We start from the raw sequence: 22,567 nt of genomic DNA on the forward strand, positions 1-22,567 counted from the left end.
TTGGTCGAGGGAGAGACAGGAACGCAGAGCCTTGGTCGTGGGAGAGACAGGAACGCAGAGCCTTGGTCGAGGGAGAGACAGGAATGCAGAGCCTTGGTCGAGGGAGAGACAGGAACGCAGAGCCTGGATCGAGGGAGAGACAGGAACGCAGAGCCTTGGTCGAGGGAGAGACAGGAACGCAGAGCCTTGGTTGAGGGAGAGACAGGAATGCAGAGGCTTGGTTGAGGGAGAGACGGGAACGCAGAGCCTTGGTCGAGGGAGAGACAGGAATGCAGAGCCTTGGTCGATGGAGAGACAGGAACACAGAGCCTTGGTCGAGGGAGAGACACGAATGCAGAACCTGGATCGAGGGAGAACAGGAACGCAGAACACTGAGCCTGGGTCGAGAGAGGTCAGGAACGTAGAACACCGAGCCGACTGAGAGACAGGAACATGAAACACCGAGCCAGACCGCTCCTTGGGTACAGAACGTAGGGCTGGGATTCAGAACACAGAACGCAGAACACGACGAGATAGTTCACAACGCCAGGTAGCGGCAAAACGGCTGGACCTACCTCGCGAAGGCGTAGACTCAGTCACTTCTAAACAGGGCGAGACTCCAGAACGAGGCAAAGGCGCGACGAGCCGAGGCGACGCTCCAGGCTGAGGCGAGGCGAGACGAGGCTCCAGGCAGAGGCAGGCCTAGGCGAGACAAGGCAGCTCTCCAGGCCGAGGCGAGGCAAGGCAAGTCGAGGCATGGCTCCAGGCAGAGGCGAGCCGAGGTGAGTCTCCAGGCAGAGGCGGGTGAGGCGAAGCTCCAGGCTGAGGCCGGACGAGGCGAGACTCCTGTTGACAGAGTAAATGCAGGCAGGATTTTCCTCAGAGGTTGGGTGAGATGGGAACTGGAGGTCGCAGTTTAAGGGTGAAAGGTGGAATATTTATGAGGAATCCTAGTTGGAATTCCTTCACTCAGAGGGTGGTGAGGGTGGGGGATGAGCTGTCAGTGAAAGTTATAGATTTCATTGCAGAGAAGTTTGGATCAGTACATTGACGGGAGTGGTATTGGGGGCCATGGTCCAGCTGCCTTTATGTGACTCGGCAGAATATCAATTCGGTACGGACTAAATGGACGAAAGTGTTTGTTTGTTTGTTATAGTGCCCTCTGACTCCCAATAAGGTGTCGATGTAGGGGAGTTGGTTGGGTCTGTTGTCGTGAAGAAAGCGATGTGCTTTAGGGATTTCCTGCTGGGGACAGAAGTGAATTGATACTGGATATCCATGGTCAAAGTGTGGCGATCAGAGCCGGGACTGTAAAGTTGTTGAATTTTCACCCCTTCCCACTCTCATCACCTCCTCTTCCCTGATCCCTCGCCGTCTCTTTCTCTCCATCTCTTGTTTCCCACTCCCTCATCCTTTCTCTTCCACACTCTCTCTTTATCTCCCTCCTCTCTTCATCGGTTCCCTTCCCCAGTGCCACACTCTTTCCTCCACACATTCTACCCTACCCTATCCACTCACTCCCCCGCTTCTTTCCCGTATTGTCTCTTTCTCCCTTTCTACCCAACGCTTTTCCAGCCTCTCACCCTCACCCCAATTCCTCCTTTACTGCAGCTCCTTTTCCCGGCCACCCTCCCGTCCCCACTTCCCCCTCCCCGCACTGTGATGACGGTTGACACGCACAGTGAATTATAGATGTTGTGTAATTCGTCATTGTTTGGACAGTGACATTGTTCTCTCAGAAAATGAAGGCTTGTAGTTTCCGGGAGAGGCCAGTTTGTTCCCTTTTTATGTGCTACAGAATAGGTGGGGGCGCGGAGTGTGGAGGAGGCAGGAGAGAGACTAAATATATATAGCCTCAATCTCTTTCTCTCTGTCCTCCTGTCTTCATCCGTTCTCATCCCCACTGCCCCACTCTTTCCTCCACACATTCCTCCCTAACCTTCCCCCTTTTCTGTCGCCCGCTTTCCCGGCCACCCTCCCGTCCCCACATCCCCCACCCCGCACTGTGATGACGGTTGACATTCACAGTGAATTATAGATGTTGTGTCATTCTTCATAGTTTGGAAAGCAGCAATGTTCTCTCATAAGATGAAGGCTTGTGGTTTCCAGGAGAGGCCAGTTTGTTCCCTTTCTGTGCGTTACTGAATAGGCGGGGTAGGGGAGTGTGGAGTCGACGGGATAGTCATGTGTTCTCAGTAGTTACGCCGTCACGACAAAGACCGGGCGCCGTCGGCGATCTGGTCTCTAACACAAACACACACAGACACATACGAGGACACATAGGAACACACAGAGATTCAGACATACAGAAATAATTTAAAAATGAATGCAGTTTGCATTTTCAACGTTTTAAGATGGAGGCAGCTATTTTGTGAACTGTTTGAAATGATTCTTGCTCTGGGATAATCTAGTGTGCTTGTGGGGATGTTAGCGGGTTTGGGGATTCACATGGAAATGGGTCTGCACATTGATTTGCGGATGTGCGAAGGTTTCAGGGTATGTTGGTGAATATGGATTTTGGAGTGTCGGTGAATTTGGGGGTGCACACTGCTTTGGGCATTTGAGGGTACACAGGGATTTGGGAGTATTCAGGGCTGCGCACAGATTTGGATGTCTCAGCGGATTTGGGGTGACACACGGATTTGGGGAGTCCTTCGATTTAGGGTTGTAATAAATCTCAAGGCTGTTTCATTTATAGATACTTCAAGAACAAATGCACTTTGAAATTTGAACTTTGTTCTTGCTATTTGATTTGAGTTGGAGGCGGCTATTCTGTGAAGTGTTTAAAATCGTTCTTGCTCTGTGATAATCTCATGTGCATGTGGGATGTCAGCGGGTTTGGGTTGCGCACAGATCTCGGTATGTCGGTGTATTCCGGGGTGTCGGAAGGTTTGTGGGTGCGCATGGATTTGGTGATGCACACTTATTTGGGGATAAACACTGAATTGGGGTTTGCAGACTTGCACAGATTTGGGAGTGCACACAGATTTGCAGATATGGGAATCCCGTTGAATTATGAAGTGTTTTGAATATCGAGGTTGTTTATAGTAAATATGTTTATACAGTTTAATAATAAATGCAACCTTAATATTAAATGCAACCTGAACTTCGACCTCTGTTCTTGCTATTTTTTTTAAAAGTTGGAGGCAGATATTTTGAGAACTGGTTGAAATGAATGATTTTTGCACTGGGATCATCTAATGTGCATGTGGGAGAGTCTGTTGATGTAGAGCTGTGACGAGTCTCAAGGCAGATTTACAGTGGCAGCATATTAAATTGATCAGTCTCCTTTGCTGGGTCAGACTAACTCCCACATATGGTCTAAATAATAAGACCAAACACGAGGAAATCTGCAGATGCTGGAGATTCAAACAACAACACACACAAAATGCTGATGGAACACAGCAGGCCGGCCAGCATCTATAAGGAGATATTATCTTTCTATCTCTTACTATCTTTCCTTTCGGTTAGTCCTGACGAAGCGTCTCAGCCTGAAACGTCGACAGTGCTTCTCCCTGTTGATGCTGCCTGGCCTGCTGTGTTCCACCATCATTTTGTGTGTGTGTTGTGTTCTAAATATTAACTCATTAATGTAATCACAATCTGTCACCTTGGGGATTGCGCCGGTCAGACGTTATCAGGTGATGAGCGCGGTGAAATATCCGGTCACCTCGGGGCTTCAGTTCATTAATAAAGCCGCGTCCTGAGCACACGGCAGAGGCGGCTGCACCGAGCTTACTTCTCGACATTCTCACAAAATGGCGATGGTCTAGCTGGATGTTGTCCGGCTAATCCTCTGTCAATCATACCAGTCTTCGCCTTCCACTTGAATGATTGGGTAACGTGAAGTACAAGGGTGGGGTTTGTATAAACGGCGGTGCACACTCCAACTTGAAGCTTCATCCCGGCCCCCAACTGTAGTGTAGTGTTGTGTAGAGATTTGGGACGTAAAACCCTCACTGCTTCCTTTTTCAAATGAAACCTAAATTAACACCCCCCCCCCAAAGTCCTATAGATTGTACGTAACAAAATACAATTCCGTGAATTAAATTAGTTACTGCTATTACTTAAGAAAGCTTTTAAATGAAAACTACACAACCCACAGCAATGTTTTCCAACACGAACGAAGGAATAATAAAGCACAGTGTGCCAAATTCTAAACCGTGTCAATGTAATTCTTGATCTTCTTGTTTCACCCCCAAATATCCCATAAACCCAACAGGTATGTATTCTGTACAGGGCTCTCCTTTGATGCCCTTTATCCCACCAGTCTCGATGTAATTATTAACCAACCAACCCCTAAACTTCTGATGTGCTAGTTGAAATTTTAACAGATTTTGTAACTGAACCGCTGTGTGCAGGGACCCATAAGAAGTGGAATTATAAACCACTAATCTGCGTATGAAATAATGTTTGATGAGTTTCCAACAGTAAATCTGTCCTGCTGCAAGAACTACTGTTTTAAGACTCATCAAAACCGAACAGGCATCTGAACAAATGACAGCTTTACATGAACAAATTTCCAACACCCACTGTAAGCCTCAAATAATGGAAACAAATTCTACTAGATATACTGATAAATGGTTGGTAAATTGTTTCTTTATCGTTACCTGTAATTCGGACACGAAAAACAGCCACACCGTTATCCCGGTTAAGTTATCTTTTGATTCTTCTGCAGCAATCTGTCATAAGAGGGGGCATTGGGAGTGGACACAAATGCAAGACACAGACACTGAACTACCAGGAACAGGACGAGGCGTGAGGAGGAAGCAGGGGAAGTGAGGAAGAAAGGACGCTGGACACAACACAGGCCCCGGACGAGACAAGGATTCCGGCCCTGGGCTAGGAACTGACAAGGATAGCGGAACCAGGTCTTGGAACTGGGAACTAGGAGCCTGGGCTTGGACTCCGAGCCAGAGACTGGACAAGGACCCAGAACCTGGGTCTTGACTCTGCCTCGGACTCCAGACCCAGGCGAGGATAAGCCGTGGCTACAGGACGAGGAGAGGCAATAGGACTGGTCGTGAGACTTATGGACGGGACAAAGGAACCCCAGCACAAGACGAGGGCAAAGTACTCCTGGGCTGGGCGAGGCACATGACAAGACGAGAACACAAAACCGTGGCTAAGACAGGACAAGGACCTTGGATGTGACTAGGACAGGACGAGACCCCGAAGACTTGACTTGATCAAGGAAGAGACAGGAACGCAGAGCCTTGGTCCAGGGAGAGACTGGAACGCAGTGCCTTGGTTGAGGAAGAGACAGGAACGCAGAGCCTTGGTCGAGGGAGATACAGGAATGCAGAGCCTTGGTCGAGGGAGAGACAGGAACGCAGAGCCTTGGTCGAGGGAGAGACAGTAATGCAGAGCCTGGATCGAGGGAGAGACAGTAATGCAGAGCCTGGATCGAGGGAGAGACAGGAACGCAGAGCCTTGGTCGAGGGAGAGACAGTAATGCAGAGCCTGGATCGAGGGAGAGACAGGAATGCAGAGCCTGGATCGAGGGAGAGACAGGAACGCAGAGCCTTGGTCGAGGGATAGACAGTAATGCAGAGCCTGGATCGAGGGAGAACAGGATCGCAGAGCATTGGTCGAGGGTGAACTGGAACGCAGAGCCTTTGTCGAGGGAGATACAGTAATGCAGAGCCTGGATCGAGGGAGAGACAGGAACGCAGAGCCTGGATCGAGGGAGAGACAGGAATGCAGAGCCTGGATCGAAGGAGAGACAGGAACGCAGAGCCTTGGTCGCGGGAGAGACAGTAATGCAGAGCCTGGATCGAGGGAGAACAGGAACGCAAAGCCTTGGTCGAGGGAGAGACTGGAATGCAGAGCCTGGATCGAGGGAGAGACAGGAACGCAGAGCCTTGGTCGAGGGAGAGACAGTAATGCAGAGCCTGGATCGAGGGAGAACAGGAACGCAGAACACTGAGCCTGGGTTGAGAGAGGTCAGGAACGTAGAACACCGAGCCGACGGAGAGACAGGAACATGAAACACAGAGCCAGGCCCCTCCTTGGGTACAGAACGTAGGGTTGGGATTCAGAACACAGACGCAGAACACGACGAGACAGTTCACAACACTAGGTAGCGGCAAAACGGCTGGACCTACCTCGCGAAGGCGTAGACACGGTCACTTCTAAACAGGGCGAGACTCCAGAACGAGGCAAACGCGCGGCGAGTCAAAGCGAGGCTCCAGGCAGTGGCCGGGCGAGGCGAGGCTCCAGGCAGAGGCCGGGCGAGGAGAGTCTCCAGGGAGAGGCCGGGAAAGACGAGGCTCCAGGCAGAGGCCGGACGAGGCGAGGTTCCATGCAGAGGTCGGGGTAGTCCAGTCTCCAGGCAGAGGCGAGGCCAGTCTCCAGGCAGAGGCGATGCGAGACAAGGCTTCAGGCAGAGGCCGGGCGAGGCGAGGCCCTTGTTGACAGAGTAAATGCAGGCAGGATTTTCCTCTGAGGTTGGGTGAGATGGGAACTGGAGGGCGCAGTTTAAGGGTGAAAGGTGAAATATTTAAGAGGAACCTGAGTGTGAATTCCTTCACTCAGAGGGTGGTGAGGGTGTGGGAATTGTTGTCAGTGGAGGTTATTGATTTCATTGCAGAGAGGTATGGATCAGTACATGGACGGGAGGGGTATTGAGGGCAATGGTCCAGCTGCGGTTATTGGACTCGGCAGAATAACAATTCGGTACGGACTAAATGGGCAAAAGGGTTTGTTTGTTTGTTATAGTGCCCTCTGACCCCCAATAAAGTGTCGATGAAGGGAAATTGGTTGGGCCTGTTGTCGGGAAGAAAGCGATGTGTTTTAAGGATTTCCTGCTGGGGATAGAAGTGAATTGATACTGGACATCCATGGTCAAAGTGTGGCGATCAGAGCCAGGGATTGTAAAGTTGTTGAAAACAAACAAACACAGACACCAACATGCAAACTGATAGGTACACACACACACACACACACACACACACACACACACACACACACACACACACACACACACACACACACACACACACACACACACACCCACACACACGCACACACACACTCCATATTCCCGTTGCTCTTCACCCCGCTTCCCAAATATTGCTCTTTTCTTCTCTTTGCCTCAAATAAACTCCACTCTCCTGCCCCGATTTTCACCCCTTCCCACTCTCTCCACCTCCTCTTCCCTGATCCCTCACCGTCTCTTTCTCTCCATCTCTTGTCTCCCACTCCCTCATCCTTTCTCTTCCACACTCTCTCTTTCTCGCTCTCCTCTCTTCATCCGTTCCCTTCCCCAGTGCCACACTCTTTCCTCCACACATTCTACCCTACCCTATCCACTCACTCCCCCGCTTCTTTCCCGTATTGTCACTTTCTCCCTTTCTACCCAACGCTTTTTCTGCCTCTCACCTTCACCCCAATTCCTCCATTACTGCAGCTCGTTTTCCCCGCCACCCTCCCGTCCCCACATCCCCTACACCGCACTGTGATGACAGTTGACACGCACAGTGAATTATAGATGTTGTATAATTCGTCATTGTTTGGACAGTGACATTGTTCTCTCAGAAAATGAAGGCTTGTAGTTTCCGGGAGAGGCCAGTTTGTTCCCTTTTTATTTGCTACAGAATAGGCGGGGGCGCGGAGTGTGGAGGAGGCAGGAGAGAGACTAAATATATATAGCCTCAATTTCTTTCTCTCTGTCCTCCTGTCTTCATCCGTTCTCATCCCCACTGCCCCACTCTTTCCTCCACACATTCCTCCCTAATCTTCCCCCTTTTCTGTCGCCCGCTTTCCCGGCCACCCTCCCGTCCCCACATCCCCCACCCCGCACTGTGATGACGGTTGACTTGCACAGTGAATTATAGATGTTGTGTCATTCTTCATAGTTTGGAAAGCAGCAATGTTCTCTCATAAGTTGAAGGCTTGTGGTTTCCGGGAGAGGCCAGTTTGTTCCCTTTCTGTGCGCTACTGAATAGGCGGGGGAGGGGATGTGGAGTAGCCGGGATAGCCGTGTACAGTAGCTACGCCGTCACGACAAAGACTGAGCGCCGTCTGCGAGCTGGTCTCTGACACAAACACACACAGACACATGAAAAGACGGACAAACAAATACATATACAGGGATGCATATAAACTGAGATGCACACACACACAAAAATACTTTTAAAATGAGTGCAGTTTGCATTTTCAACGTTTTAAGATGGAGGCAGCTATTTTGTGAACTGTTTGAAATGATTCTTGCTCTGGGATAATCTAGTGTGCTTGTGGGGATGTCAGCGGGTTTGGAGTGCGCACAGATCTGGGTATGGGGGTGGATTTGGGAATGTCGGTAGGTTTGGGGTGCGCACAAATCTCGGTATGTGGGTGGATTTGGGAATGTCGGTAGGTTTGGGCTGCGCACGGATTTGGTGATGCACACTGATTTGGGGGTGAACACTGAGTTGGGGTTTGTGGACGTGCACAGATTTGGGTATGTGGGTGGATTTGGGGTATCGATTGTTTTGGGTTGCGCACAGATCTGGATATGTGGATGGATATCGGGGTGTCGGTAGGTTTGCAATGCACATGGATTTGTCAATGCACACTGATTTGGGGGTGAACACTGATTTGGGGGTAAACACTGAGTTGGGGTTTCTGGACGTGCACAGATTTGGGAGGGCACACAGATTTGCAGATATGGGAATCCCGGTGGATTTTGAAGTGTTTTGAATCTCGAGGTTGTTTCATTGGTATATTGTTTAATAATAAATGCAACCTGAACTTCGACCTCTGTTCTTGCTATTTTTTTAAGTTGAAGGCAGATATTTTGAGAACCGGTTGAAATGAACGATTCTTGCTCTGGGATCATCAAATGTGCATGTGGGAGAGTCTGTTGATTTGGAGCTGTGACGAGTCTCAAGGCAGATTTAGAGTGCCAGCATATTCAATTGATCAGTCACCTTTGTTGGGACAGACTAGCTCCCACATAAGGTCTAAATATTAACTCATTAATGTAATCACAATCTGTCACAGTGGGCATTGTGGTCAGACGTTATCAGGTGATGAGCGCGGTGAAATATCCGGTCACTTCGGGGCTTCAGTTCATTAATAAAGCCGCGTCCTGAGCACACGGCAGAGACGGCCGCAGTGTCTCCGGTCCGGGCTCCAGCTCCTCACATTCACCGCCTCATCTCCCAGGTGTTATTCCCGGGCGGATTGTCCCATCGACCAGCAGCGCCGGGATATTAGGATAGTGTGTGTGAGGGGAGGGGGCGTGGGGGTCGGAGTGTAAATGCACCATCCTGGAGAGTTGATGGAGATCCATTGAGAGTTGATCTCAATGGACCCGTCGGATGTCAGTCAAACAATTACTCATCATGCCCCCCTCCCATTGGTCGGTAGATATGTCCATTATTTTCCTCCCCCCCTCCATTCCCGCCCACCGAACTCACTACCCGACCTTCCCGCAAAATGGCAACGGTCTAGTTGGATGTTGGTTGGCTGATGCATTGTCAATCACACCAGTCTCCGCCTTCCACTTGAATAACTAGCTAACGTGAAGAACGAGGGCGGGGTTCGGATAAACAACGGTGGATACTCCAAATTGAAGCCACATTCCGGACACGAACTGGCCTGGAGTGTGGTGCAGAGAATCGGGACATAAAACCCTCACTGCTTCCTTTTTCAAATGAAACCTAAATTACCCCCCAAAAGTCCTATAGATTGTACGTAACAAAATACAATACCATGAATTAAATTAAAGTTACTGTTATTACTTAAGAAAGATTTTAAATGAAAACTACACGACACAGAGTAATGTTTCCCAACACGAACGAAGGGATAATGAAGCACAGTGTGCCAGATTCTAAACCGTGTCAATGTGATTCCTTATCTTCCTATTTTACTCCCAATCTCCCATAAACCCAACAGGTATGTATTCTGTACAGGTGTCTCCTTTGATGCCCTTTATCCCACCAGTCTCGATATAATTCTTAACCCACCAACCCCTTAGCTTCTGATGTGCTAGTTGAAATTTTAACAGATTTTGTAACTGAACCGCTGTGTGCAGGGACCCATAAGAAGTGGAGATATAAACCAATACTGTGCGTATGAAATAATGTTTGATGAGTTTCCAACAGTAAATCTGTCCTACTGCAAAAACTACCTGTTTTAAGACTCATCAAAACCGAACAGGCATCTGAACAAATGACAAATTTACAGGAAAAAATTTCCATCACCCACTGTAAGCCTCAAATAATGGAAACAAATTCTACTATATATACTGATAAATGGTTGGTAAATTGTTTCTTTATCGTTACCTGTAATTCAGGCACAAACAACAGCCACACCGTCATCCCGGTTAAGTTATCTTTTGATTCTTCTGCAGCAATCTGTCATAACACAAATGCAAGACACAGACACTGAACTACCAGGAACAGGACGAGGCGTGAGAAGGAAGCAGGATAAGTGAGGAAGCAAGGCCGCTGGACATGACAGATGCCCCGGACGAGACAAGGATTCCGGCCCTGGGCTAGGACCTGACAAGGATAGCGGAACCAGGACATGGAACTGGGAACTAGAAGCCTGGGCTTGGACTCCGAGCCAGAGACTGGACAAGGACTCTTGTCGAGGATAAGACGTGGCTACAGGACGAGGAGAGGCAACAGGACTGGTCTTGAGACCTATGGACGCGACAAAGGAACCCCAGCACAAGACGAGGGCAAAGTACTCCTGGGCTGGGCGAGGCACATGACAAGACGAGAACACAAAACCGTGGCTAAGACAGGACAAGGACCTTGGATGTGACTAGGACAGGACGAGACCCCGAAGCCTTGACTTGATCAAGGAAGAGACAGGAACGCAGAGCCTTGGTCCAGGGAGAGACTGGAACGCAGAGCCTTGGTTGAGGAAGAGACAGGAACGCAGTGCCTTGGTCGAGGGAGAGACAGGAACGCCGAGCCTTGGTCGAGGGAGAGACAGGAATGCAGAGCCTTGGTCGAGGGAGAGACAGGAACGCAGAGCCTTGGTCGAGGGAGAGACAGTAATGCAGAGCCTTGGTCGAGGGAGAGATTGGAATGCAGAGCCTTGGTCGAGGGAGAGACTGGAATGCAGAGCCGTGGTCGAGGGAGAGACAGGAACGCAGAGCTTTGGTCGAGGGAGAGACAGGAACGCAGAGCCTGGATCGAGGGAGAGACAGGAACGCAGAGCCTGGATCGGGGGAGAGACAGGAACGCAGAGCTTTGGTCGAGGGAGAGACAGGAATGCAGAGCCTTGGTCGAGGGAGAGACAGGAACGCAGAACACTGAGCCTGTGTCGTGAGAGGTCAGGAACGTAGAACACCGACCCAACGGAGAGACAGGAACATGAAACACCGAGCCAGACCCCTCCTTGGGTACAGAACGTAGGGCCGGGACTCATAACACAGAACGCAGAACACGACGAGACAGTTCACAACACTAGGTAGCGGCAAAACGGCTGGAACTACCTCGCGAAGGCGTAGACACAGTCACGTCTAAACAGGGCGAGACTCCAGAACGAGGGAAACGCGCGGCGAGCCGAAGCGAGGCTCCAGGCAGAGGCCGAGCGAGGCGAGGCTCCAGGCAGAGGCCGGGCAAGATGAGGCTCCAAGCAGAGGCCGGGCGAGGAGAGACTCCAGGCAGAGGCCGGGCGAGGCGAGGCTCCAGGCAGAGGCCGGGCGAGGAGAGGCTCCAGGCAGAGGCCGGGCAAGACGAGGCTCCAGGCAGAGGCCGGGCAAGACGAGGCTCCAGGCAGAGGCCGGGCGAGGCGAGGCTCCAGGCAGAGGCCGGTCGAGACGAGGCTCCAGGCAGAGGCCGGGCGAGGCGAGGCTCCAGGCAGAGGCCGGGCGAGGAGAGGCTCCAGGCAGAGGCCGGGCGAGGCGAGGCTCCAGGCAGAGGCCGGGCAAGACGAGGCTCGATGCAGAGGCCGGGCGAGGAGATGCTCCAGGCAGAGGCCGGGCGAGGCGAGGTTCCAGGCAGAGGCCGGGTGAGGAGAGGCTCCAGGCAGAGGCCGGACGAGGCGAGGTTCCATGCAGAGGCCGGGCGAGGCCAGTCTCCAGGCAGAGGCCGGGCGAGGCGAGGCTCCTGTTGACAGGGTAAATGCAGGCAGGATTTTCCTCTGAGGTTGGGTGAGATGGGAACTGGAGGTCGCAGTTTAAGGGTGAAAGGTGAAATATTTAAGAGGAACCTGAGTGTGAATTCCTTCACTCAGAGGGTGTTGAGGGTGTGGGAATTGTTGTCAGTGGAGGTTATTGATTTCATTGCAGAGAGGTATGGATCAGTACATGGACGGGAGGGGTATTGAGGGCCATGGTCCAGCTGCGGTTATTGGACTCGGCAGAATAACAATTCGGTACGGACGAAATGGGCAAAAGGGTTTGTTTGTTTGTTATAGTGTCCTCTGACCCCCAATAAAGTGTCGATGAAGGGGAATTGGTTGGGCCTGTTGTCGGGAAGAAAGCGATGTGTTTTAAGGATTTCCTGCTGGGGATAGAAGTGAATTGATACTGGACATCCATGGTCAAAGTGTGGCGATCAGAGCCAGTGATTGTAAAGTTGTTGAAAACAAACAAACACAGACACCAACATGCAAACTGATAGGTATACACACACACACACACACACACACACACACACACACGCACACACACACACACACACACACACACACACACACACACACACGCACACACACACACACACACACACACACACACACTCCATATTCCCGTTGCTCTTCACCCCGCTTCCCAAATATTGCTCTTTTCTTCTCTTTGCCTCAGACTAACTCCAATCTCCTGCCCCGATTTTCACCCTTTCCCACTCTCTCCACCTCCTCTTCCCTGATCCCTCACCGTCTCTTTCTCTCCATCTCTTGTCTCCCACTCCCTCATCCTTTCTCTTCCACACTCTCTTTTTCTCGCTCTCCTCTCTTCATCCGTTCCCTTCACCAGTGCCACACTCTTTCCTCCACACATTCTACCCTACCCTATCCACTCACTCCCCCGCTTCTTTCCCGTATTGTCTCTTTCTCCCTTTCTACCCAATGCTTCACCTGCCTCTCGCCTTCTCCCCAATTCCTCCATTACTGCAGCTCGTTTTCCCGGCCACCCTCCCGTCCCCACATCCCCCACCCCGCACTGTGATGACGGTTGACTCGCACAGTGAATTGTCTGATGTTGTACAATTCTTCGGTTGTTTTGACAGTGACAATGTTCTCTCAGAAGATGAAGGCTTGTAGTTTCCGGGAGAGGCCAGTTTGTTCCCTTTTTATGTGCTACAGAATAGGCGGGGACGAGGAGTGTGGAGGAGGCAGGAGAGAGACTAAATATATATAGCCTCAATCTCTTTCTCTCTGTCCTCCTCTCTTCACTCGTTCTCATCCCCACTGCCCCACTCTTTCCTCCACACATTCCTCCCTAACCTTCCCCCTTTTCTGTCGCCCGCTTTCCCGGCCACCCTCCCGTCCCCACATCCCCCACCCCGCACTGTGATGACGGTTGACTTGCACAGTGAATTATAGATGTTGTGTCATTCTTCATAGTTTGGAAAGCAGCAATGTTCTCTCATAAGTTGAAGGCTTGTGGTTTCCGGGAGAGGCCAGTTTGTTCCCTTTCTGTGCGCTACTGAATAGGCGGGGTAGGGGAGTATGGAGTCGACGGGATAGCCATGTGTTCTCAGTAGTTACGCCGTCTCGACAAAGACCGAGCGCCGTCGGCGATCTGGTCTCTAACACAAACACACACAGACACATACGAGGACACATAGGAACACACAGAGATTCAGACATACAGAAATAATTTAAAAATGAATGCAGTTTGCATTTTGAACGTTTTAAGATGGAGGCAGCTATTTTGTGAACTGTTGGAAATGATTCTTGCTCTGGGATAATCTAGTGTGCTTGTGGGGATGTCAGCGGGTTTGGGGATTCACATGGAAATTTGTCTGCACATTGATTTGCGGATGTGCGAAGGTTTCAGGGTATGTTGGTGAATATGGATTTTGGAGTGTCGGTGAATTTGGGGGTGCACACTGCTTTGGGCATTTGAGGGTACACAGGGATTTGGGAGTATTCAGGGCTGCGCACAGATTTGGATGTCTCAGCGGATTTGGGGTGACACACGGATTTGGGGAGTCCTTCGATTTAGGGTTGCAATGAATCTCAAGGCTGTTTCATTTATAGATACTTCAAGAACAAATGCACTTTGAAATTTGAACTTTGTTCTTGCTATTTGATTTGAGTTGGAGGCGGCTATTCTGTGAAGTGTTTGAAATCTTTCTTGCTCTGTGATAATCTCATGTGCATGTGGGATGTCAGCGGGTTTGGGTTGCGCACAGATCTCGGTATGTCGGTGTATTCCGGGGTGTCGGAAGGTTTGTGGGTGCGCATGGATTTGGTGATGCACACTTATTTGGGGATAAACACTGAATTTGGGTTTGCAGACGTGCACAGATTTGGGAGTGCACACAGATTTGCAGATATGGGAATCCCGTTGAATTATGAAGTGTTTTGAATATCGAGGTTGTTTATAGTAAATATGTTTATACAGTTTAATAATAAATGCAAACTTAATATTAAATGCAACCTGAACTTCGACCTCTGTTCTTGCTATTTTTTTAAAAGTTGGAGGCAGATATTTTGAGAACTGGTTGAAATGAATGATTTTTGCACTGGGATCATCTAATGTGCATGTGGAAGAGTCTGTTGATTTAGAGCTGTGACGAGTCTCAAGGCAGATTTACAGTGGCAGCATATTCAATTGATCAGTCTCCTTTGCTGGGTCAGACTAACTCCCACATATGGTCTAAATAATAAGACCAAACACGAGGAAATCTTCAGATGCTGGAGATTCAAACAACAACACACACAAAATGCTGATGGAACACAGCAGGCCGGCCAGCATCTATAAGGAGATATTATCTTTCTATCTCTTACTATCTTTCCTTTCGGTTAGTCCTGACGAAGCGTCTCAGCCTGAAACGTCGACAGTGCTTCTCCCTGTTGATGCTGCCTGGCCTGCTGTGTTCCACCATCATTTTGTGTGTGTGTTGTGTTCTAAATATTAACTCATTAATGTAATCACAATCTGTCACCTTGGGGATTGCGCCGGTCAGACGTTATCAGGTGATGAGCGCGGTGAAATATCCGGTCAACTTGAGGCTTCAGTTCATTAATAAAGCCGCGTCCTGAGCACACGGCAGAGGCGGCTGCACCGAGCTTACTTCGCGACATTCTCACAAAATGGCGATGGTCTAGCTGGATGTTGTCCGGCTAATCCTCTGTCAATCATACCAGTCTTCGCCTTCCACTTGAATGATTGGGTAACGTGAAGTACAAGGGTGGGGTTTGTATAAACGGCGGTGCACACTCCAACTTGAAGCTTCATCCCGGCCCCCAACTGTAGTGTAGTGTTGTGTAGAGATTTGGGACGTAAAACCCTCACTGCTTCCTTTTTCAAATGAAACCTAAATTAACACCCCCCCCCCCAAAGTCCTATAGATTGTACGTAACAAAATACAATTCCGTGAATTAAATTAGTTACTGCTATTACTTAAGAAAGCTTTTAAATGAAAACTACACAACCCAGAGCAATGTTTTCCAACACGAACGAAGGAATAATAAAGCACAGTGTGCCAAATTCTAAACCGTGTCAATGTAATTCTTGATCTTCATGTTTCACCCCCAATCTCCCATAAACCCAACAGGTATGTATTCTGTACAGGTGTCTCCTTTGATGCCCTTTATCCCACCAGTCTCGATGTAATTATTAACCAACCAACCCCTAAACTTCTGATGTGCTAGTTGAAATTTTAACAGATTTTGTAACTGAACCGCTGTGTGCAGGGACCCATAAGAAGTGGAATTATAAACCACTAATCTGCGTATGAAAAAATGTTTGATGAATTTCCAACAGTAAATCTGTCCTGCTGCGAGAACTACCTGTTTTAAGACTCATCAAAACCGAACAGGCATCTGAACAAATGACAACTTTACATGAACAAATTTCCAAGACCCACTGTAAGCCTCAAATAATGCAAACAAATTCTACTATATATACTGATAAATGGTTGGTAAATTGTTTCTTTATCGTTACCTGTAATTCGGACACGAAAAACAGCTACACCGTCATCCCGGTTAAGTTATCTTTTGATTCTTCTGCAGCAATCTGTCATAAGAGGGGGCGTTGGGAGTGGACACAAATGCAAGACACAGACACTGAACTACCAGGACCAGGACGAGGCGTGAGGAGGAAGCAGGGGAAGTGAGGAAGAAAGGACGCTGGACACAACACAGGCCCCGGACGAGACAAGGATTCCGGCCCTGGGCTAGGACCTGACAAGGATAGCGGAACCAGGTCTTGGAACTGGGAACTAGGAGCCTGGGCTTGGACTCCGAGCCAGAGACTGGACAAGGACCCAGAACCTGGGTTTTGACTCTGCCTCGGACTCCAGACCCAGGCGAGGATACGACGTGGCTACAGGACGAGGAGAGGCAATAGGACTGGTCGTGAGACTTATGGACAGGACAAAGGAACCCCAGCACAAGACGAGGGCAAAGTACTCCTGGGCTGGGCGAGGCACATGACAAGACGAGAACACAAAACCGTGGCTAAGACAGGACAAGGACCTTGGATGTGACTAGGACAGGACGAGACCCAGAAGCCTTGACTAGGTCGAGGGAGAGACAGGAACGCAGAGCCTTGGTTGAGGGAGAGACAGGAACGCAGAGCCTTGGTCGAGGGAGAGACAGGACCGCTGAGCCTTGGTCGAGGGAGAGACAGGAACGCAGAGCCTTGGTCGCGGGAGAGACAGGAACGCAGAGCCTTGGTCGAGGGAGAGACAGGAATGCAGAGCCTTGGTCGAGGGAGAGACAGGAACGCAGAGCCTTGGTTGAGGGAGAGACAGGAATGCAGAGGCTCGGTTGAGGGAGAGACGGGAACGCAGAGCCTTGGTCGAGGGAGAGACAGGAATGCAGAGCCTTGGTCGAGGGAGAGACAGGAACACAGAGCCTTGGTCGAGGGAGAGACACGAATGCAGAACCTGGATCGAGGGAGAACAGGAACGCAGAACACTGAGCCTGGGTCGAGAGAGGTCAGGAACGTAGAACACCGAGCCGACTGAGAGACAGGAACATGAAACACCGAGCCAGACCCCTCCATGGGTACAGAACGTAGGGCCGAGACTCATAACACAGAACGCAGAACACGACGAGATAGTTCACAACGCCAGGTAGCGGCAAAACGGCTGGACCTACCTCGCGAAGGCGTAGACTCAGTCACTTCTAAACAGGGCGAGACTCCAGAACGAGGCAAAGGCGCGACGAGCCGAGGCGACGCTCCAGGCAGAGGCGAGGCGAGACGAGGCTCCAGGCAGAGGCAGGCCTAGGCGAGGCAAGGCAGGTCTCCAGGCCGAGGCGAGGCAAGGCAAGTCTCCAGGCAGAGGCCGGGCGAGGCGAAGCTCCTGTTGACTGGGTAAATGCAGGCAGGATTTTCCTCAGAGGTTGGGTGAGATGGGAACTGGAGGTTGCAGTTTAAGGGTGAAAGGTGGAATATTTATGAGGAATCTGAGTTGGAATTCCTTCACTCAGAGAGTGGTGAGGGTGGGGGATGAGCTGTCAGTGAAAGTTATTGATTTCATTGCAGAGAAGTATGGATCAGTACATTGACGGGAGTGGTATTGGGGGCCATGGTCCAGCTGCCTTTATGTGACTCGGCAGAATAACAATTCGGTACGGACTAAATGGACGAAAGTGTTTGTTTGTTTGTTATAGTGCCCTCTGACTCCCAATAAGGTGTCGATGTAGGGGAGTTGGTTGGGTCTGTTGTCGTGAAGAAAGCGATGTGCTTTAGGGATTTCCTGCTGGGGATAGAAGTGAATTGATACTGGACATCCATGGTCAAAGTGTGGCGATCAGAGCCGGGGACTGTAAAGTTGTTGAATTTTAACCCCTTCCCACTCTCATCACCTCCTCTTCCCTGATCCCTCGCCGTCTCTTTCTCTCCATCTCTTGCTTCCCACTCCCTCATCCTTTCTCTTCCACACTCTCTCTTTATCTCCCTCCTCTCTTCATCGGTTCCCTTCCCCAGTGCCACACTCTTTCCTCCACACATTCTACCCTACCCTATCCACTCACTCCCCCGCTTCTTTCCCGTATTGTCTCTTTCTCCCTTTCTACCCAACGCTTTTCCAGCCTCTCACCCTCACCCCAATTCCTCCTTTACTGCAGCTCGTTTTCCCGGCCACCCTCCCGTCCCCACATCCCCCTCCCCGCACTGTGATGACGGTTGACACGCACAGTGAATTATAGATGTTGTATAATTCGTCATTATTTGGACAGTGACATTGTTCTCTCAGAAAATGAAGGCTTGTAGTTTCCGGGAGAGGCCAGTTTGTTCCCTTTTTATGTGCTACAGAATAGGCGGGGGCGCGGAGTGTGGAGGAGGCAGGAGAGAGACTAAATATATATAGCCTCAATCTCTTTCTCTCTGTCCTCCTGTCTTCATCCGTTCTCATCCCCACTGCCCCACTCTTTCCTCCACACATTCCTCCCTAATCTTCCCCCTTTTCTGTCGCCCGCTTTCCCCGCCACCCTCCCGTCTCCACACCCCCACCCCGCACAGTGATGACCGTTGACTTGCACAGTAAATTATAGATGTTGTGTCATTCTTCATTGTTTGGAAAGCAGCAATGTTCTCTCAGAAGTTGAAGGCTTGTGGCTTCCGGGAGAGGCCAGTTTGTTCCCTTTTTGTGCGCTACAGAATAGGCGGGGTAGGGGATGTGGAGTCGACGGGATAGCCGTGTGTTCTCAGTAGCTACACCGTCACGACAAAGACCGAGCGCCATGTACGAGCTGGTCTCTAACACAAACACACACAGACACATGAAAAGACGGACAGACACATACGAGGACGCATAGGAACACACAGAGATGCAGACAGACAGAAATAATTTAAAAATGAATGCAGTTTGCATTTTCAACGTTTTAAGATGGAGACAGCTATTTTGTGAACTGTTTGAAATGATTCTTGCTCTGGGATAATCTAGTGTGCTTGTGGGGATGTCAGCGGGTTTGGGGGTTCACATGGAAATGGGTTTGCACATTGATTTGCGGATGTGCGAAGGTTTCAGGGTATGTTGGTGAATATGGATTTTGGAGTATCTGTGAATTTGGGGGTGTGCATTGCTTTGGGCATTTGAGGGTGCACGGGGATTTGGGAGTATTTAGGGCTGCGCACAGATTTGGGTGTCTCGGCGGATTTGGGGTTGCACACGGATTTGGGGAATACTTTGATTTAGGGGTGTAATGAATCTTAAGTCCTTTGCATTTATAGATACTTCAGGAACAAATGCACTTTGAAATTTGAACTTTGCTCTTGCCATTAGGTTTGAGGTGGAGACAGCTGTTTTGTGAAGTGTTTGAAATCATTCTTGCTCTGTGATAATCTAATGTGCATGTGGGATGTCAGCGGGTTTGGGGTCCGCACAGATCTGGGTATGAGGGTGGATTTGGGAATGTCGGTAGGTTTGGAGTGCGCACAGATCTGGGTATGTGGGTGGATTTGGGAATGTCGGCAGGTTTGGGGTGCGCACAGATCTGGGTATGAGGGTGGATTTGGGAATGTCGGCAGGTTTGGGGTGCGCACAGATCTGGGTATGTTGGTGGATTTGGGAATGTCGGCAGGTTTGGGTGCGCATGGATTTGTCGATGCACACTGATTTGGGGGAAAACACTGATTTGGGGTTTGCAGACGTGCACAGATTTGGGAGTGCACACAGATTTGCAGATATGGGAATCCCGGTGGATTTTGAAGTGTTTTGTATCTCGAGGTTGTTTCTTTGGTATATTGTTTAATAATAAATGCAACCTGAACTTCGACCTCTGTTCTTGCTATTTTTTTTAAGTTGGAGGCAGATATTTTGAGAACCGATTGAAATGAATGATTCTTGCTCTGGGATCATCTAATGTGCATGTGGGAGAGTCTGTTGATTTGGAGCTGTGACGAGTCTCAAGGCAGATTTACAGAGGCAGCATATTCCATTGATCAGACACCTTTGTTGGGATAGACTAACTCCCACATATGGTCTAAATATTAACTCATTAATGTAATCACATTCTGTCACCGTGGGGATTGCGCGGGTCAGACGTTATCAGGTGATGAGCCGGTGAAATATCCGGTCACCTCGGAGCTTCAGTTCATTAATAAAGCCGCGTCCTGAGCACACGGCAGAGGCGGCCGCAGTGTCTCCGGTCCGGGCTCCAGATCCTCACATTCACAGCCTCATCTCCCAGGTGTTTCTAAGGTGAGGACATGTTCGGCACAGCAACTTCCTGTTTTGTGCCGGAGGTTTCTATGTTTATTCCCGGGCAGATTGTCCCATCGACCGGCAGCTCCGGGAGGTTACCAGAGTGTGTGTGTGGGACGGGGCAAAGCACCGGCCTGGAAACTCGGTACCTCATTGGATCCTTCAGATGGCAGTCAAAGAATTACTCCTGAATACCGCTCGACCATTGGTCTGCAAATATGCCCATCAGTTCCCATTCCCGCCCACCGAACGCGCAGCCCGACGTTGCCAGAAAGTGGCGGGGATCTAGCCGACACGTACAAACAAGCTGGAGGAACTCAGCAAGTCGGAAAGCAACATTTCAGTCCGAGACCCTTCGTCAGGACCACTTTAATAGCGACGGTCTAGCTGGTTGGCTAATCCATTGTCAATCACACCAGTCTCCGCCTTTCCTTGAATAATTGGCTGACGTGAGAACGAGGGCGGGGTTTGTATAAACAGCGGCGGACACTCCAATTTAAAGCCGCATTCCGGACACGAACTGGACTGGAGTGTGGTGTAGAGAATTGGGACATAAAACCCTCACTGCTTCCTTTTTCAAATGAAACCTAAATTACCCCCCTAAAGTCCTATAGATTGTACGTTACAAAACACAACAGCGTGAGTTAAATAAAAATTATTGCCATTTTTAAAATGAAAACTACATACCCAGAATGATGCTTCCCAACACGAACAAAGGAATACAGTAATTAGGCATAGTGTGTCAAATTCCAAGTCGTGTCAATATAATTCCTTACCTTCTTGTGTCATCCACAATCTTCCATAAACACAACAGGTATGTATTCTGTAAAGGTGTCTCCATTGATGTCCTTTATCCCTACAATCTTGATTTAATTATTAATCCAACAACCCGTTAGCTTCTGATGTGCTAGTTGAAATTTTAACAGATTTTTTAACTGATCCGCTGTGTGCAGGAACCCATAAAAAGTGGAAATATAAACCAATTCTCTGCGTATGAAATAATGTTTGATGAGTTTCCGACAGTAAATCTGTCCTACTGCGAGAATTACCTGTTTTAAGACTCATCAAAACCGAAAAGGTATCTGAACAAATGACAACTTTACATGAACATATTTCCACCTCCCACTGTAAGCCTAAAATGATGGAAACAAATTCTACTATATATACTGATAAATGGTTGGTAAATTGTTTCTTTATCGTCACTTGTAATTCATGAACAAAAAACAGCCACACCGTCATCCCGGTTAAGTTATCTTTTGATTCTTCTGCAGCAATGTTTAACACATCATAATAATTTTCCACAATATACAGACGAATCAAGATTGTCCAGCAGAACAGAATCCTGAGACCTCAATCGTGTATCCTAAAATCAACTAAAGTCATTGAGAAAAACAATGTGGGGTTACCAAGAACGCGACAGTGGGATATATTGCATAATCCAACAAAGCCACATTCCCAGCGTGATTAGAACCCAGTCCCTGGACAACAAGCTGTGTGAACTGACAGCCAGATTCTCTCACCAGCGGGAAAGAAAATAATGTAAGGTTTTGTGCTTTGCGGAGACCTGGTTGACGGAGGAGACACCGGACCACGCCATCGAACCCTCTGGGTTCTCCCTGTTCCCTGGGGACAGATGGAAACCCCTCACTGGGAAGAGTAAAGGAGGTGGGGTATGTTTCATGGTCAACAATGCTTGGTGCAACCCCCAGAATATACATGTGCTCCAATCCTTTGTTGCCCAGATGTGGCGCAGCTGTTTAGACCCTACTGGCTGCCCAGGGAGTTCACGGTGTTATCATCACAGCAGTGTACATTCCGCCCCAGACTGATACTGACCCGGCTCTCAAGGAACTGTACGAAACCCTCAACACGCTGAAGACTGCCCACCCAGAGGCTGCCTTCATTGTCGCCGTGACTTTAATCCAGCATCGCTGACTGAAGTCCCTCCGAAGTGTTGTCAGCACATCCAGGTGAGCTTCGGGGAGCTGGCACACGCGACCTTTCCATAACGCTTACAAAGTGCTCCTCCGACCACACTTCAACAATCAGATCACTCTCTGATCCGGCTTCTGCCGATGTACAGGCAAAAGCTGAAACAAGAGGCGGCCATAGGTGATCCGTCCACTGTTGGTCCGACCAATCGGTCTTCATGCTACAGGACTGCTTGGATGACATCAATTGGATTGTCTTCCATGATGAGGATGTGACCAAGCTCACGATGGGGTCACGTGCTTCACCTGAAAGTGCATCGAGAATGTTGTTCTCCAGAAATCGGTGAATGTTGTTTCGTTATCGTTACCTATAATCTGGGCACA

The 22,567-nt window shown here is 49.5% G+C and overlaps 1 protein-coding gene across 1 annotated transcript in view; it reads left to right on the plus strand.

Moving 5' to 3' along the window:
• The window catches only part of LOC140723693 (nuclear factor 7, brain-like), a 66,396-nt gene extending 44,209 nt beyond the window's left edge, over window positions 1–22,187 (plus strand). Inside the window, exon 5 of the mRNA XM_073038252.1 lies at window positions 22,077–22,187. Within this exon, the coding sequence (XP_072894353.1) occupies window positions 22,077–22,187 (111 nt within the window). The remainder of the gene's footprint in view (window positions 1–22,076) is intronic.
• Window positions 22,188–22,567: the final 380 nt, after the last annotated feature.

Source organism: Hemitrygon akajei, unplaced genomic scaffold (genome assembly GCF_048418815.1).
Source record: "Hemitrygon akajei unplaced genomic scaffold, sHemAka1.3 Scf000126, whole genome shotgun sequence".
Lineage (NCBI taxonomy): Eukaryota > Metazoa > Chordata > Chondrichthyes > Myliobatiformes > Dasyatidae > Hemitrygon > Hemitrygon akajei.